This window comes from Apiospora marii, assembly GCF_038362585.1.
Source record: "Apiospora marii strain CBS 49790 chromosome Unknown utg000003l_segment0_segment0, whole genome shotgun sequence".
NCBI classification, from domain to species: Eukaryota; Fungi; Ascomycota; class Sordariomycetes; order Amphisphaeriales; family Apiosporaceae; genus Apiospora; species Apiospora marii.
The window spans coordinates 109,163-126,492 of record NW_027117374.1 but is presented as its reverse complement, the minus strand read 5'-3'; the positions used below and the strand labels follow the sequence as shown (position 1 = coordinate 126,492).

General features: G+C 60.7%; 6 protein-coding genes across 6 annotated transcripts; 1 reads left to right on the top strand and 5 right to left on the bottom strand.

The window, feature by feature from the left end:
• Positions 1–47: 47 nt before the first annotated feature.
• Positions 48–1,046, bottom strand: PG985_003493 (uncharacterized protein; the record flags this gene model as incomplete). The annotated part of the gene is made up of 1 exon (XM_066823262.1): positions 48–1,046. One exon carries the CDS (start codon positions 1,044–1,046, stop codon positions 48–50), a length of 999 nt encoding a protein of 332 aa, XP_066686422.1.
• A 1,033-nt stretch (positions 1,047–2,079) lies between these two features.
• On the bottom strand, positions 2,080–4,238 carry PG985_003492 (uncharacterized protein; the record flags this gene model as incomplete). The annotated part of the gene is made up of 4 exons (XM_066823261.1): positions 2,080–2,910; positions 2,964–3,247; positions 3,307–3,489; positions 3,560–4,238. The coding sequence occupies 4 exons, from the start codon at positions 4,236–4,238 to the stop codon at positions 2,080–2,082; spliced, it is 1,977 nt and encodes a 658-aa protein (XP_066686421.1).
• A 702-nt stretch (positions 4,239–4,940) lies between these two features.
• Positions 4,941–9,149, bottom strand: PG985_003491 (uncharacterized protein; the record flags this gene model as incomplete). Its single annotated transcript, XM_066823260.1, has 5 exons — positions 4,941–7,879; positions 7,942–7,974; positions 8,032–8,197; positions 8,278–8,757; positions 8,832–9,149. The coding sequence occupies 5 exons, from the start codon at positions 9,147–9,149 to the stop codon at positions 4,941–4,943; spliced, it is 3,936 nt and encodes a 1,311-aa protein (XP_066686420.1).
• Positions 9,150–10,739: 1,590 nt separating this feature from the next.
• On the top strand, positions 10,740–12,326 carry PG985_003490 (terpenoid synthase; the record flags this gene model as incomplete). Its single annotated transcript, XM_066823259.1, has 6 exons — positions 10,740–10,897; positions 10,965–11,008; positions 11,064–11,092; positions 11,149–11,202; positions 11,295–11,950; positions 12,065–12,326. The coding sequence occupies 6 exons, from the start codon at positions 10,740–10,742 to the stop codon at positions 12,324–12,326; spliced, it is 1,203 nt and encodes a 400-aa protein (XP_066686419.1).
• Positions 12,327–12,676: 350 nt separating this feature from the next.
• On the bottom strand, positions 12,677–13,764 carry PG985_003489 (uncharacterized protein; the record flags this gene model as incomplete). Its single annotated transcript, XM_066823258.1, has 2 exons — positions 12,677–13,555; positions 13,621–13,764. 2 exons carry the CDS (start codon positions 13,762–13,764, stop codon positions 12,677–12,679), a joined length of 1,023 nt encoding a protein of 340 aa, XP_066686418.1.
• An 828-nt stretch (positions 13,765–14,592) lies between these two features.
• PG985_003488 (uncharacterized protein) lies at positions 14,593–16,682 on the bottom strand (the record flags this gene model as incomplete). The annotated part of the gene is made up of 5 exons (XM_066823257.1): positions 14,593–15,286; positions 15,362–15,551; positions 15,626–15,650; positions 15,765–16,059; positions 16,120–16,682. 5 exons carry the CDS (start codon positions 16,680–16,682, stop codon positions 14,593–14,595), a joined length of 1,767 nt encoding a protein of 588 aa, XP_066686417.1.
• Between the last annotated feature and the right edge of the window lie 648 nt (positions 16,683–17,330).

Here is a 17,330-nt window from a genome sequence, read left to right as displayed (position 1 = left end):
AGGAAGAGAAGGAAACTCGGCCGAAGAGACGTAACGATTCCAGCCCCTCACAGCTTCCACTTGCCGAACCAGCGGATGATGTCGTCCGAGGCGTTGAAGGCGGCGCGGGCCCCGCCCTTGTTGTCGGCGTTCTCGGCCGTGCTGGGCCAGTCGTGGCCGACCTCGTCGCCGGCGTAGACGAGGACGACGCGCTCCTCGTCCTTCCCGGTGCCCCAGGCGCTGCGCACGCCGTGCCGGGACCCCGGGATCGTCGTGTTGGTCTGCGTGCCCTGCAGGCCCTCGTCGCGCACCACGGCCCACTGCCGCACCCAGTGCCGGATGTCGGGCAGGCAGCTGTGCGTCTTGGCCCGGTACGTGCCCCGGTACGGGATCGTCTCGTCGGCGCCGCCGTGGAACGCCATGACGGGCGTGTCCCTCCGCCGGGTCGCGCAGGGGATGGCGACCTTGTCCGTCGGCTCGCACTGCTTCCGCGACGAGTCCTTGAGGTAGTACGCCCCCGCCACGGGCGCAAAGGCCGCGAATTTTTGACTGAGATCGGCGTCGCACGCCAGGACCTGGCCCACGAAGCCGCCGCCCTGCGACTTGCCGGTCGCGTAGACGCGGCGGGGGTCGACGCACAGCTGCCGCTCGAGGGCGCCCACGACGTCGGCCGTGAAGCCCACGTCGTCGGTGTGCTCGGCGCCGGGGGCCACCTGCCACTCCGTCTTGTCGCTGCCCTCGGGCACCAGGGCCTGCAAATAAACAACAACATAGTCCTTGTTGCGGGCCGGGTCCGTCAGCCGGTCCAGCGCGGCCTGCTTCTCGATGGTGCCGTGCGCGCCGTGGTACGACAGGATCACCGGCGCCGGCTTGGTCGGGTCGTAGCCCGCGGGCAGGTGCACGCGGTACCGGCGGCCCTTGGCCGTGAACTGGTCCTTGCTCAGCGCGCCCGTCGGGAAGGGCGGCTTGTTGTGGGGGCTGCAGTTGGAGTTGCCGGCGGCGGCGGCGGCGCACTGGGCTGTGGCCGCGGCCGAGAGGAGGAGGGCGAAGGCGCCGGGAATTTGCATGGTTGCTGCTGTTTCGCCGCGGTGACTAATTGGCAGGGGTAAAAGAAAGAGTGTGTGTGAGATTGGAATATACAAATCTCTTGTTTTTTAAAAAACCTTGTGTGGAGGTGCCTTCAAACACGATGCTGATCTTCGATCATAAGGGAGAGGAGAAAGTAGAAGAAAACCGAAAGGGAGCGTGGGCGCCTTTTATGAGACATCTCACCATCCGCGCTGCCAAGCGGTTGAACGCCACGAGCTGCGGTAAGTCGGCCGGTCCGTCCACGTACGTACGTATCCACAATCATCGTCAGCACGCATTCCCCATTGAGGAGGTGGTCGAGAATGCCGACGCTACGGCCGCTAATTTCCATCAGGTTCTGTCTCGATTGACCAATTGACGCGCTTCGTCGACCGAAGGGGGAGACTGTTTGCTGTAAACAGTAAGTCGGGAAGTAAGCAGTGGAATCGGTGGGCTGCTGACAAGCCCGGACAGGCAAAGAAAGCACCTGACCCCACCAATCTTCCTAGGGGGGGGCGGGGTGGCTGGCAGCTGGGCCGTCATCAAGGAGATGAGATGAGGTACAGTAAGTCGCCTAAGGCTGCCTGCAGCTGACTTGGCCAATTAGCTAGTCGATTGTTGACCCGATCGGGAAATGGCCCAGTGTTCCAAGGCGACCCCTGTAAGCTGTACTGTAGCCCCCTAAAAATAGGTAAACACCCTGGCTTCTTCGTAAAGTGGTTCCCGAGATCTGCAACGGGCGCGTGCCAACTCCACCCCAGATGGGGGGTCATAGCAAGATGGAGCCCGACAAACATTCGTCTGCTCCGTGCATAAACAGGTTCTGATGCATATCGTGGGCTTCTTACCTTGGGTAGATGGCACTGCATTGTTCAATGCCTGCCGGCAAAGCCTTGCAATGTGGCACTAGAATCACCCATCACTGACGCAGCCTGAGACCCCTCACTGTAAAGCCCCCTCTCGTCTCTGCGTAATGCGTCCCATTTGTGAATCCTAACTATGTTGTCACCTTTTAATGGTATCTAGCCTATTCTATTTCTTGGCAGCGTCCTCCTTGAGCGACACGATCCGGTTCAGCACAATCTTGTCGTCCGTGCTATCCGAGTCCACCGCAAAATAGGCAATCCGCATGGCCTGGAACCGTACACTCTCCGGCCCGCCCTTGCCGAGCCCGCTCTCGCCCGCCGCCTCGGGCCACGGGGCGCGCGCCTTGACCTCGTCGAACCCGGACTCGATCAGTCCCTTGTAGACCACCTCGCTCTCCGGGTTGATGTCCTTGAGGAACCCGCCCTCGACGTCCTCGGGCTTCTCCGACTTGAACAGCGAGTTGTGGATCCGGGCCTCGACCTCGCGCGACCCCGACGGCACCCACTGGATGTAGCTGCGCTTCTCGCCCTTCTTGGCCTTCTTGGCCCCGCCCTCCTTGGGCTCCTCCGCCTCGTCTTTCACGATCTCGGCCCGGATCTCCGTCACCTTGCCTGTGCTCTCGTCCTTGCTGTACGACACAGCCTTGATGGCGTAGGGCGCCTTGAAAAGACCCACGACCTTTCCAGGTGCCAGGCGCAGGTAGTCGGGGCTGTCGACTTCGCGGAAATCGGACCGGTCAATGTAGACAGTGGGTGTGAACTTGAGCTTGTGCGAGCCCATGGACGCATCCTTGCTGTGGAAGGGCACGTCGATCTCCGTCTCCTCGGCGCCCTCGATGACCACCGGAATCGGGTCCAGAACCATCATAAGTCGAGGCGTTGTCCGTTCGAGATAGCGTCGGATCGTCTGCTCGAACCGTACCACCTGGATGACGGACGGCGCGGTGGTGACACCCAGCTCGTTGACAAACTCCAAGATGGCTCCGGGGGGACACCTCTCCGCTTGATGGCGATCAAGGTGTACAGACGAGGGTCGTCCCAGGCTCGTACATAGCCTTCGTCGACCAGCTGCATGATCTTCCGCTTCGAGAGGACGGTGCCGGTGATGTTGAGACGGCCGTACTCGCGCTGCATCGGCTGGAACTCGACCAGCTGCTTGTTCAGCCACTCGTAGCTGACGCGACTCATGACGAACTCGGTGGTGCACAGGGAATGCGTGATGCCCTCGAAGCTATCGCAGAGACAGTGCGTGAAGTCGTAGGTCGGGTATATCCTCCACTGGGAGCCGGTTCGGTGGTGGGGCTTGTCGAGCACTCGGTACGCGGCAAGATCCCCTGTTCATCGACGTTAGCAAGACTTCCGATACTGCCGACCATGGCCATGTGGAACCTACACATCTGTGGGTTTCCGTCGGTGATATCCTGCTTCATGCGCAGGAAGGCTTCCCTGGGCTTGTATTTGCCGTCGCGCATGCCCCGGAACTCTGTGAGGTTGGTCTCGACACTCTGCTCGGCGTGCGCGCATCGGAACCGCTCGCCGTGGGACTCGCCTCCGCGCTGGGCCTTGATTTCATCATCTGGGGATCACAAACATGATGTTAGCAGGGCGCGCGCCGATTATTCTCAGATGCTGATTGGTCTGCGTACCGTTGCAGTGACAGACGTAGGCGTTGCCCAGCTCAATCAGCTTCTCGGCGAGGTCGTAGAGCTTCTGGAAGTTGTCGCTGGAGTAGGTGATCTTGACGGGGCTGAAGCCGAGCCAGCGCACCATCTCCTCGATGGCCTTGAAGTAGACCTCCTCCTCCTTCTCGGGGTTCGTGTCGTCGTAGCGCAGGTAGCACTTGCCGCCGTGGAACTTGGCGAAGCCGAAGTTGACGGCAATGGCCTTGGCGTGGCCAATGTGCAGGAAGCCGTTTGGCTCGGGCGGGAATCGGGTCACGACGTTCTGCTCGGGGCGCTCCTTGTAGACGTCGTCGAGGAAGCCCTGCTTGAACATGGTCTCCGGGTCGACGGTGTCGTCCTTCTTCTCGGCGGCAGGCTTCGGCGCCTTGTTGGCGGCGGGCTTGGGGGGCGCTGCGCTCTTGGCGGCCTTCGACTTGGCCTTGGTGTCGCGCTTCTTGGCGTCGCCCTTGGACAGCTTCTCGCCCGTCTCTTTCAGGATGTACCGCTCCTCGCCGGCGGCGTTCTTGTAGATGCGGATGTCGGCGTAGGCCATGTCCTTGTACTTGTCGCCGGTGGCCTCGTCGGTGGCCCACTCCGCCTCGTCATCCTTGGCCTTCTTGTTGAGGTCCAACTTGGCCGCCTTGTCGGCCACTGCGTCCGCCATGGCTGTGCGTTGGTCTAGGTAGAGGAAAAGAAAAAATAAGGGAAAGAAGGAAAAGAAGACTGCTTGAGGGAGTGTGGGAATGCTTGAAAGAACCAGACGCTGGGCGATTGAATTGGATTGAAGGCTCGTTCTCGAGGTTTGTTTTGGGTCGGGGCTGCGATGAGTCAAATCCAATCCAGAGCTCTGGCTGGTGGATGGAGGGGCAACCCTTCAAAAAACGAGGGGCAGCAAACACCGGACCCACCGAACAGCGCAGATAAGCTGGCAGCCGCCACAGATAAGTCGCCATGGCGGTGCTGTCACTGCCACAAACCCTTTTCGAACGACGTCTCTTTATCATGTTGCACGGTGCATGGGATCCAAAACAAGCCAATTCTCAGTAATCATGGTCGCATCCGTTCTTCAATATTGGGAACGCGAGACTAGCAAATACTGATTTCCACCGATTCGTGGAGAGTACCACCTTCAACAGCCCAGTGACTTGTCGGAACTTGATGGTCTTTGCCTTCGTTGAACTCGTTGCGTAAGGCACATGTGTCGACCTAATGAATGAGGGACATTACGTTTTCGTCCAAGATATCAAAATCCCAGTTCTTACCAAAAGTACTAGATGAATAATATGGCCGATAAAATGGGAAACTTATGACCCGAACTGATTGCACATGTTGCATGATCAGTATCATTACGAATGGGTCTGCTCGGCTACCTCCTCGAACCCGCCCCTGAACTTGTCTGTTCCTCATTTCCAGAAGCCATCACCATCGCCAGAAGCCGCTCAATCTCCCTTAACTGCCCCACCAGCTGCGTCTCCGGCACCAACGTCTCCCGAATAAGCACCGCCGCCGGCTTCATCATCGTCGTCCCTGTCCCCGTTCCCGCATTCCCCGTTTGGCTGCTCCTCCCAGCACTCACCCCAACCGCACTACTAGTACCGCATGTTTCACCGCCCCCGCCGGCACATGCTTCCTCCTCCTCCCCGACGACCACCGCGACCCGCATCCGCGGATCCGCCCCCGCCGCGAGTAGGGCCCGCGCGGCCGCGGCCCAGCGCTCCTGGTTGCGCCGCCGCCGCCCGGCCGTGGTGCCGTCCGCGCTGGCCAGGAGGCGCGCCATGGCGGTGCGGCTGGTCTGGGGCCGGCGGCGCGAGGCGAAGTAGTGGCGCCGGGTCCGGAGCAGCGCGGCCCAGATCTTGGAGCCCGCGGGGGTGCGCAGGAAGTCGACGGGCTGGATGGCCGCCTTGTCCTCCTTCTTGCTGTCGTCGCTCGATCCACCATCATCCTCGTCATCATCATCATCATCATCATTGACACTGCCGCTACTACAACCACCACTAATGCCTAGCTCCTGTCCCCGTTGTCGCCGCCGTAGCTGCCGTAGCACTAGCTCCACCATCGTAGTCGCCGGGAAATCTACATGCAGCGCGCCATAGTCCTCCGCCAGCGCCCTGCAGGCCGGGACCGCATCCGGGCTCGGGCTCGGCACGACAGCAACACGCAGCAACATCTCTTCTTCCCCCTGTTGGTCCGACCTCCCAACCCCACCCCCACCATGCACACCATCCCGGGCCGGCTGCCAGCAGCGCTCGAATCGCGCCGCCACGTACAGGGCGAGGTTAGCCTGCACGGCCAGCGCCAGGAAGCCATGCCGCCTCGGCGACCGCCCGCGCTCCATCGGCTCGAACCCGGCCCAGTGCTGGCGGCAGAGGGCCGGGAGCCTGGCGTCCCAGTCCTCGGACCCGCCCCCGCCGCCGGAGAAGACGAGGACGGGCTGGTGGCGCCGCAGGGCCTCGACCCAGAGCTTCTGGCAGGACGCGTCGAGGCGGTCCAGGAGCGCCACGTACATGTCCCGGCGCCTGCGCCACTTGTCGTCGCCATCATCCACGCCGCCACGGCAGCGAACGCGATCCTGGAGCCCCCCCTCGACCCGCCCGGCGCACCGCAGCGCCATCGCGATCAGCAGCCAGGCCTCGGGGCTGACGTGGGGCCGGTCGTACGAGGTCGTCTGCATCAACGGCCGCAGCACGCCGGGGCGAAAACACTGCACCAGCCGGACGTGGCTGCTGAGGAGGGCCATCTCGATATCCAGGGAGTCCAAGCCGGGTGAGCCGTCGTCGTCATCATCTCCGCCGTCACCGCCTAGAAGCTTCTCGCACACGTCCCGCCTTAGGGCGAAGTCCTTGGCCGAGGGGAGCGAAAAGGTGACGCGCTGTCCCGGCTCGAGCGGCCCGCCTCCTTCGATCTTCAGGAGCCCCTGACAGCACGTCTCGATGCGACCAGCCATCCCCTCGCCGAGCCTGCGGAGTTGTGCTTGACTTAGGAATCCATCACCGTCGTCGCCGCCGTCCTGCAAAGCCCGCAGAACGCCGTCCTCGTCGGCGTAGCCTTCCGCCGCAAACGCCAGGTGGAGCACGGACGGCGCAAGCGTGGACCCCCTCAACGCCGCCCCCATCACCCGAAAGATGCCGCCCGCCGCCCGCCGCTGCTCCGGCCGCAGCCCCTGGAACATGTACATGTACAGCCCCCTCACGCCCCCGACCCGGCCCGGCAGGTCCGCCAACGCAGCCCGCAGCTCCGTCAGCCGCTTCGACAGCAAGACGTCCATGGCCAGGCGGGCCCAGACGATGTCCCCCCGCGACTCGGCCGCGAGCCGCTCGCACAGCAGCCTGGCGTCGGCGAGGTTGGGCACCTCGGCCTCGAGCCGCGCGGCGCAGTACCGCAGGATGGCCCGGTCGGACTGGTGGTGGACGTGGAGCCGGGGCACGCCCGCGAACGCCTCGCCGAAGACGGGCAGCGGCCGGCTCGACACGCAGAACTTGACCCGGTCCTGGTCCCCCATCGACTTGACGAGCCGCGCGATCTCGCGGTGCCCGCTCTCGACCCATGCCCGGTCCGCCGGGGTTGGTTCTTGTTGTTGGTTCTCCTCGTCGCTGCTGCTGTTGCTGTTGGTGGGCTGCTGCTGCTGCTGCTGCTGCTTCTGCTGCTGCTGATGTTCATCTCCCTCCTCCCCCGTCTCTTTTTCGGCTTCTAGTGCCGCCGTCTTCTCGTCGACGTCGACATCTTGAGGCGATGCTCCGGCGGTGGCGTCGTCTTCCCTCTCCCGCCGGTACTCGTCCAGGCCGTCAATGAAGACCACCAACCGAAGCCGCTCCCCCTCCTGCGCGAAACAGCCCCAAAAGGCCTGGGTCAGGTTCACAATCGAATTGATCGGCGTCAGCGGCGGCCAAGGCCCGCTCAGAAACGCCGGAAAAGCCGCGGGGATCAGGTCCTTCCGCTGGCACAGCATCTGGTAGATGGCGGTCCGGAGGATGGTCTCGTGGCCCCGCTGCAAGGGCGTGCCGTCCGCAAACAGGTGGACGCTCGCCTTCATCAGCCGGCCGTCCGGCCGGGCCCACCGCTCGAGCCGCCGCTGGGTCCCGTCGTGCTGGAAGGCGTACTTCATCAGCGTCGACTTGCCGCACCCGGCCCGCCCGCTCATCCAGAACAGCGGGTCCTTGGACTCGAGCCATTGGTTGAAGTCGGATTCGGCCTCGCCGGGCGCGGTGGCGGACAGCGCTTCGGCGCAGGGCAGCTTGTACTCGTTGTCGATGTCGATGCTGTCCTCCTTCTCGGACATGCCTTCGAAGTAGAGCATGTCCAGGATTTCTTGTGTCAAGGGTTAGCGACAGTAGTAGTAAAACTTGGAACTTGTGTTCGTCTCTGTTCACCTTGGCATCTTTGTTCCTTGGCCTCGGCCATGTCTAGGAGAGAACATTAGCGGCTATTTGGAAGCAAGATAGTGTCTAACAGGAACACACCATTTAACGAGGGACCTTGGATGATTCGACTTAAGTGCCCCAGGACCTGGAAGTAGCCCGAGTCGGTCCTGCGAGAAAACCTGGCCATCTCGAAGTGGTCCGCTCGGATCATATCCACCGTGAGGTTGAACCTGTTCTCGTATGAAGCGGCTGCTTCCGGCACCATCTTTGGCAAGTCTCCCAGGTCAGTGTGCATCCCCAGAAGTCTGATACGAGTCACCATATCATCAACACAGCGAGACTCACCCGACCAGAAGGGATAGGTCTGTCCTCCTGTATGCAGACAAGCTGAACATCCCGGGTAAAGAGGTTGAAGTCAGTCATGATCTTCTCAAAGTAGTCCGACTGGGCCTCGAAAAAGCTCAGCATGGCCGGGTCGACGGGGTAGGGACACATGCGCGAGACCTCGGCAATGGTCTGGCCGAGCGTCTGGCCCGGCGCGGCCCGGTGCACGGTCCCGAGGAAGATGAGCCCCGTGGTGTGGGCGTAGATGGTCCCGATGCCGCGGTGCGCGCCGTTGCCGTAGATGCGCGCGATGGCGGCCGTGACCAGCGCCTCTTTCACCACCAGCCCGCCCTGGCCGTGCGTCACGAAGATGATGGACCGGGTCGCCCGCTGTCCGCTCCGCAGCTGGACCAGGTCGTCGAGCATGCGATCGCCCACGGGGGCCTCCTTGGCCATGTGTGTTAGGACCCGGTCGCTCGAAACCCGGAGGGACCAGCCCCACTAAGGAAATGACATTAGTCTGGTGGCCGGATTGACAACAACAGGTAGAGAGAACCAACCGATATGACACGGACGCCAGGAATGTCACCTCCCAAAAGGTCTCTCGGCCAACACACGTCGCCCTTTGTCCAGGAGTCCTCCCGGTGGCCTTCGAGGTCGTGGACGAAGACGATGTCTATGCCATCTGGGGCATCTTCCTCTTCGCCATAGAGCACGACAGGGCCCAGCGGGGCCGCGCTCTTGTCGACTTGGAGCTCAGAAGAGCGCGGCGTCGGATTGGAGCTGGGTCTACCCGAGCTCATGGACTTCCTGGCCCCATTGCCATTTTGCGCCGAAGACTGCGGCTTTGAGGCCTTGGTCCATCTGGACAGCGTTTGCTTGATCCTGAGCATGGTCGATGGTGGTTCACTCCCGCGAGTAGCCAACCCGCGTTTCTTCTTCTTTTCTCGTGATGCCCCAAGGTACAAGGTAAGCGATGGGTTGCGGCCCTCTTTTTGCTTTCGAAACATCTTCGGATGCGGCTCAATAACGCACCGAAGAACAATGCGTAACTGGCCAGCCAGCCAAGCCAACGCACGGTCCGAGATCAGCTGTCGTTGGTGTGGTAAGGTGCCACTTCGACAGGGGTATCAGCTCGGCCTGCGGGGAAGACAGCCGGTTGGCCGACTTAGTTTCCCAGGACTGGGGTCAGAAACCAGGGTCGCCCCAGGTCGGTTGCATTGTGCAGAATCCGAGTGGGGGGAAATGGCTAGTAGTTATCAGGTGCCAGTTTCCCTCCTCAAAGACCGCCGAGTTCGGCATCCAATGTAATTATGCGAGGGATGACATGGCGAGGGAGTCGAAGAGGTTTGCTGGCCATGGGCGCCAAACTGAAGTCCGTCAGGTAGAGAAGTCCGTAAGGTAGAGGACCATCAGGTAGCCCTGTGGTCTCGATGTCGTTTGCTACCGTCTGCACAAAGAACTACTTTGGGTAAGTTGATACCTATGGCGCACTTTGATACCGAAGCGAGCTGAATCAAGGAGCTATAACTCCTTGCTTTTTTTTTTTCTGGGTAAACATCGTATGACCAAGTCATGTAGAAAGGCGGCGAGGACTGCGTTGGCTCATGATCCCGGCAACCCAAGGAAGATGGCGTGCAACCTGCGAATGAGCCAATCCAGTCTCTGGGATCCGACCCGCCCAGCCGGTAGGTCCCACCCACAATCTCCTGTCGAGACCGCCTCACCGGGTTTCAACCCTCTGTCGACCAATTAGCAACCACCGGATGCGCGGTCGGTATTGTTTGTTATCAATTAGTCGGGGTGCCTGTGTCTTCTCCACTTGGGGATCGCTTCGTCTCACGTAGGAGGCTGAGTGACCCTGTTATCCCCGAGGCCTGTTCGGAGCCGCCAAGCCGCCGATTCATACCTTCTTCGGCCACCATTGGACTGCCACAGTCACATTGCATACGTCGCCCCGGACCAGCAGAGATTAGACAGACAGACTCCCAGCAAGGAGTCTTGCATCGTGGGCCATTTACCTTGCCTGACCTGCAAGGCATTGGGCAGCAGTGGCGGAATAAGTAAATTTGCTCTATGCATCCAAGGGCGGGAATGGTGTCACCCCTGAAGACATGACCAGCAGACCAACGACTAGCACGACTCGGGACCGAGTCGGGGCGGCCCGCAAAGCAAACCAGGCGGGCGCTTGTAGAGTGGCGGAATACCGGCCATCCTAAGTTCCCGCTCAACGTTCTGTCTGCGAGGCCTTGATCATCCCTCTCGAGTCGATTGCTTGCGAGGATGGCGTATTTCGCGCATATTAAATGCCTGCCTGTGTCGCCTTCTCCTGCCCACCATCCCCAACTACGAAGTACCTAGGCCCGGCAATCATCAAGTCCCAGTGATCTGGCTCTTTGTCGAGTAATAATCACTAAAGTCATCACAGGTCGCAACAACCCCCTGCATCTCTGCCATCTCTCATCTCTCGCCTCCCACCCAAGATGCGCAAGAACTCGATGGGGTCGCACGATTACGTGCAGACGCTCAAGGGACAGAAACTCCGCTTCCCCGACTTCGACCGTCTGCTGGATGGATGGCCGCGCGGCATCAGCCCCCACTACGAGGATGTCAAACAGATTCACGACAAAGAGCTCGAGCAGTATGTAGTAATAGAGTCTTGGGTAGTGCTCCTCTTCTGATGACTGTATCTGACCCAACGTAAACAGGCTTCTGGGCACGGGCACAAAGAGACTCGAAACATTGATAGCAGGTCAGTCTGTGGCCTGTGTGACCGATGAAGCGCAAGACTGCTAACAGCGGAACAGCCGAGTGTTCCCTCAATGCCGCCACCTGGGTGAGTCCAGTCGATGGCTATGTTCCTTTCACTTTCTTCAAGCTAACCCTGCGCAGTGGCCCAACTCCAGTTTCGACGCGATCCGTTTCGCTTCCCACCTCGTGGCATGGGTAAGTAAGCCGCATTCAGGCGACTCGACTCCATCCATGCCTGCCACTTGCAAACAGGGCTAACCATCACCTCCCTACTTTACTATCCATAGCTATACGTCTGGGACAACGAAACCGACAGCCCCGAGTTCAACCCCGAGGTCTGCCTCAACTGGGACGCGGGCCAGAGGTTCCGCGCCGAGACCCTGGACCACATCAGAGCCTACCTGTCCGACGACAACGACAGCGACGACAGCGACGACAGCAACAGCAACAGCAACAGCAACAGCAGCAACGGCCACTCCTCCACCACGCTCCGAGCCGAGACCATCTCGTCGGCGCTGGGGAGCTTCAACCCCGTGGGCGAGCCGGCGGCCTTCCGGATGACGCGCGGCCAGCGGCAGCTCTTCCTGCAGGAGCTGGTCCGCTACGTCGTGGCCACGGGCGAGGAGCAGCGGTCCGAGCTCAGCGGCGTCGCCCCCACCATCCACGACTACCTGCCCGTCCGCATGGGCACCAGCGGCGTCGAGTCCATCGCCGTGTGCATCGAGTGCGTTTTGGGTCGTCCGTCCACTCTACTACAACTAGAATCAAAAGCTGACCCGGCATCCTCGTTCCATAGGTACATGGTCAACGTCGACCTGGGAGACGAGCTCCGGGCCGACCCCGATGTGCAGACCATCTTCGCCGAGACCAACTGCATCATTTCGCTGATGAACGATGCCTTCTCCCTGCAACGGGAGCTCCAATTCCCCTTCTACAACAACGCGTGAGCCGCTCTCTCCTCTTCTACCATTACTTCTTCTTCTCACTCGACAAATACCTTCCAACCCCCCCCCTGCCTCCTTTGTTAGTTAGTGCCCGACCCTAACCCCCGAAATAGTGTAGCTGTCTTGTACCACGAGCACCAAGACCTCCAGGCCGCCGTCGACCAGACCTACGAGCTCGTCAAGGGCAGCGTGGCCCGGCTGAACGCGTCCGCCGCCCGGCTGCTGGAGCACCACCCGGACCGCCGCGCCGACCTCGAGGCCTTCATCACCGGGGCCCAGACCATGTGCACCGGCAACATCGAGTGGAGCATCCGCAACAAGCGGTACAACCTGGGCTTCACCAAGTGCGACGGCACCGCCGAGATTGTGATCTAAGTCTGGATAATACAGTGATGACGTTGACGACATGACGACTTTTCCTTTTTTTTATTTTCGTGACAGGGTTTCCGCTCAAATAAGAGGTGTACCTAGGCTAATCTGAGGCAATCGGGCGGGTGGGTTTACACTCTGGGGGCCAATGGAACAATACGCTTTTGTGATTTTGAACTACGAAACTTCCGGGGCAGTGGGTCTGAAAGTCTGGTCTCGACTATATGAGTCGTGACAGCTGCTGCATTTAATAATATAACAAATAAACAAGCATGACTTTACCACGAGTGATTAATGTATTGTATATCTCAGAAGTAAAAGGACCGCCCAAGTAACTATGCCACATCCGTCCCCCCTCAAGCCGCCGCCGCCTTGGGCTTCTCAAACGTGTTGAAGCCGGGCCACACGCTCCCCCGGTCGTTGACCCCCCACGCCGCGGGCCCGTCGTCGTGCACCGTCGTCCGCCGCAGGTCGCGCTTGAACCGGCCCTCGAAGCTGCCGCCCCCGGCCTTGTGCAGCACGCAGCGGTTGTCCCAGACGACCAGGTCGCCGACGTCGCGCCACTCGACGCTCGTCTGGTACCGGGGCTGCGTCGCGTGCCGGTTGAGCTCCTGGATCAGCTCCCAGCTGTCCGGGATCTCCTCAGCCGCCCCGGTTTCTCCGTCGTGATACTCTTCGAGGTGGTGCATGTGCGTGCCGATGTACAGGTTCATCCGCCCGCTGGGCCCGTGCTCCTGCACGATGCGGTGCCGGTACATGGGCACGTTGGAGAGGACGTCCAGGTCCCGGAAGAAGTCGGGGCTGCCGAGCTTGCGGCTGTGGGCCATCGAGTGCGCGGCGACGTAGTCGTGCCCCAACAGCCGCTTCTTCAGATCCGCGGGCAGCTCCGCGAAGGCGGTCCGGCTGTCGGCGAAGTCGGTGTTGCCCCCGTGGCCGGGCGGGGGCAGGACGCAGGCGCGCAGGAGCGAGAAGCCGGCGCGACGCGGGTTGAAGCTCGAGTCGACGTGCCAGAGCCCGTTTCCCCGGTTGCTGTGGGCGCGCGTCGAGCCCGGGTCCAGCACCCGCTCGTTGTCCTCGGTCAGGTTGCCGGCGTCGAAGAGCTCGTACAGGCCGTAGCGCGGCCGCCGCCCGCCCACCAGGTACCGCCGGATGTTGTCGAGCTCGCCGAAGCGCCGGCTGAAGGCGACGTGGGACTCGTCCGTCAGGCCCGTCTGGCGGAAGACGCAGACGCCGTACTGTCGATCACGTGTGAGTATCAATGGGTTGTGTACAGGAGGGAAGTATAGATGGGGCAACACACCTTGGCCATGGCGGCGAGGATCTCGGCGAATTGCTTCTCAGGCACATCTGGGAAGTCAACGCCCGTTACCTCGGCTGCAAAGGTAGGATGCAATTCCTTGACTTGGATGGTCTTAAACGTGGGTGTTTCAATAGTGTCCGGCATCCTGCTTTCTCACGATAGTTTCTTGCCTGCGTTTCATATAAAGTTCATAACAGTCTCCGTTTGATTCAATATCGTCGATTGGGAGGGATGGGAATATTTATTTCCGACGAATGCCCTGTATAGAGATACTTGTTTCCCCCTTCCTTCTTGTCCAATGGCTGACGTGCCGAAGCAGGTTCGTGGGGGATTGTCGTGCGGGGTCTTTGCTGGTGCCGGCAGATGGCGTTGGCTGCCTGTCTGGATCTGCAGATGGGCCATGTGACCATCAACCTACAGACGAAATGTAACGCAGCATGTCATCTCGGGGTTTCCCTGGCCATTGATGGCAAGTTGTTGCGCTGCCCGGTCTCTGGGTAAGGGGCCAGGGGCTGATGGCGCTTCACACACGTCGTATTTTCCACGAATGGACTCTCTGGTCATCTCCATTGACAAGTCAATCCGATTGACAACAGGGTTTCTCTCTGCACTTGATACTTTGGGGACGTCAAGGAAAAGCGCGGGGTGGGAACGTCTCACAACATCCTGATTATTGCTATTACCTGCGCGCAGCCTTATTTGGACTTCATGCTGCAGAGTGCAGAAGCTTGTACTCCCACTCTAATGAAATCCCTGTCGCCTAAACCCTTGTCTCCATTCCAGACCTTGTGCAGCAAGGTTAGACACTCCTATAATCATAATTACACGATACGGGCTGTTTGAAACCCCCCAAGGCATGGACGAGCAACATCTGTTTCCGATCAAGATATTCATTATTCAAGTCAAAAGAACACCACCCCATTTTTGCTTTTGGTTGCCCCTAAGTTACATACCACCCTCTCCTACAGTAGCTCACCTCCGCGGCCCGCCGCCGATCCGAGGCATCCTGGCCGGACACAAGATCAACAGCGACACCAGCGCCAGGCCGGCCAGGCCAGCAAACAGCGTCCGCAGCGCCTTCTCGTAGCTCTCGACCACCTGCATTCGATACGGCGCCTCCAGCGACGAGATGGACTCGATCGAGGCCAGCACGCTGCGGATCACCTCGTCCCGGCCGGGCCCTTCCTCCACGAGCTGGCCCAGGTAGTGCCGCAGACTGCCCTGCAGCAACAGACTGCTGGCCGCGATGCCGACCACCTGCCCCACGCTGCGGACCAGGACCATGACGCTCGTGGCCAGTGCCTGCTGGCTCTTGTTCTTCCCCCTCTTCAGTCCCTGGCCTCGGTCATTAGCGTCTGTATCTTCCGCCGCCGCCGCCAGCACCGCGATAAACGTCCCCGGGTTCTGCAGCCCCTGCCCGGCCGACGTGGGCACCAGCGCCAGGACGGCGACCAAGTACGGCGTGTGGCGCGAGAGCCGGGTCAGCGCCAGGGTGCCGAGGAGGAAGAGGCCGGCGCCCGCGACGAGGGACCAGCGGAGCCGGCGGGTGCGGGCGATGGCGTAGGCGGTCAGGGCCGAGACGGCCGAGGTGACGGCGAAGGGGGCCATGAGCTGGAGGCCGGAGCGCGTGGCCGAGGCGAGGAGGACGGCTTGGAGGAAGATGGGCCTGGGGAAGGGGGTCGGGTTAATGGTCAGTTTGGTCATTGAGTTCCTGTGTGTGATTTAGATTGTGACGACTTACATGTTGAACAGCACCGAGTTGGTCAGCATGGTGGAGATGAAGTTGGATGCCAGCAAATTCGCCTTGGGGGCGCGGGACAGGAAATCCAGGGGCACCAGCGGGTGGCTGGCGCAGCGCCACTCCACGTACAGGAAAACCGGGATGCAGGCGACACACACGACCAGAGCCGAGGTGACGACGGGGTGGGACCCTAAGGAAGAAAAACAGTAAGTCAATATTTGAGGTTGTGGGGATTTGATATGTGATGTTATTGGCTACACTTACATGGGAGGATCTGACCGCCAAGGTTCTGTTGATCGAAACCGCGTTCGAGATCAGCAAAAGAAAAAAAAAAGGGGGGGGGAAAAAAGGAAACGGAAAAAAAACAGCTTGTCATTCTGGCGATGGGGAAAAGAGGACTCACCAGACCCAGAATCATAGTCGTCAAGATGACGCACAGCAGTCCCGACCCGACAAAGTCGAAGTCCCGCAGCGAGTCGCGCAGGCCGGTGGCGGTGCCGTCACCGTCTTGCTGCAGTCCCAAGTCGCGCGGGATGGCCACCGCCGAGACGGCCAGACAAACGAGCATGACGGGGATCTGCGACGCGAAGATCCAGCGCCAGCCCAGGTGCTCGGCCAGAAACCCGCCCAGCGCGGCGCCCAGCGTGCAGCCGACGCCGTAGACGATGCTGGAATAGGGGTAGTACAGTCCCCGGCGTCTGATAGGGGAGCAGGGTTAGCATCTCCATTCCTTTCTCAAACAGCTAATAGCAACTTACTCAACCGGGACCAGATCGCTCAGAATAATATCCCCCAGCACCATCAGCCCGCCGGCCCCGACGCCGCACAGGCCCCGGGCCGCGATGAGGCTCCCGATGTCGGGCGCGGCCGCGCAGCCGGCGGTGGCGGCGGCGAAGACGGCCAGGCAGGCCAGGAACAGCGGGCGGCGCCCCGTGGCGTCGGACAGGCGGCCGAGCAGGGGCTGGCCGGCAGTGGAGGCCAGCAGGAACGACGTCGAGAGCCACGAGGCGGCGGGGGCGGCGTGGAAGTGCGAGGTGATGGCCGGGTGCGACGAGGCCATGACGGTGGCGTCGAAGCAGCCCACGAACTGCACCACCAGGATCTGCGAGAAGATGGCCAGGAACCGCGCCGGCGTCGTCTGGGGGTGCAGGTAGTACACCGGGGCCGGGGCCGCGGCCGTGGGGGTGGCCTCGTCGTCCTCGGAGTTGTCGCCGCTGTCGCTGAGGGACCTCGTCGTCACCGTGACATTGTCTTTCTTGTTGGCGAGGAGGGGGTCTCGCTCCGTCGGAAGAGGAGAGCTACCTACTATGGTAATAGCCATGGCTGGGGATGGCTTTGCAGAGAAGAATAAGATAAAACAAAGATAAAATGCAAAAGACAGACAGGTGAGATGGATCGTAGTTGCTCAAGTCATGAAACCAAGAAAACAGAAACGGAACTCAGAACAGGAAACATCGACGTTGGGCATGAAGTCTTTCTATTCCAAGCTGGCATCTAGAGAGGGAGTGTGTGGACCAGATCTGCAAAAAAGGAGACTAACAAAAAGCTTCCAGTCGTTGCGGGAATTGGACAACGGCGGATCAGTCGGGTCGGCTAGCTGCTAGCTGCAGTAGGGGGTGACCGGTCCTTATAGCGTTTTCTCGAAGCGGTGTCCTGGACCCCTACTTTTCCTCTCCTTGCATTTTCCTGGTCCGCTCCCATCGCTAAGCTATGGGCTGTTTTTCGATTCCTCGGGGAGAAAACCCAGCATGTTGTACACACGCGAGTTCCTCCCCTTTGCCAAATCTTCAGAAAAGTGCTTCTTCCCCCGCCGTTGGTTTCTATGACGAGTAGATTGTGAATTATTGTCTGCAACCCTTCCCTCTCCGCTCGGCCTAGTGGTCGTTTGTTTTTGTCTCAGCCGCTGGGGAGGCGGCGCTAGTGGACGCCACGTTCTGGCCACGGCCGATCACGCCTTTGCCTAGATCTT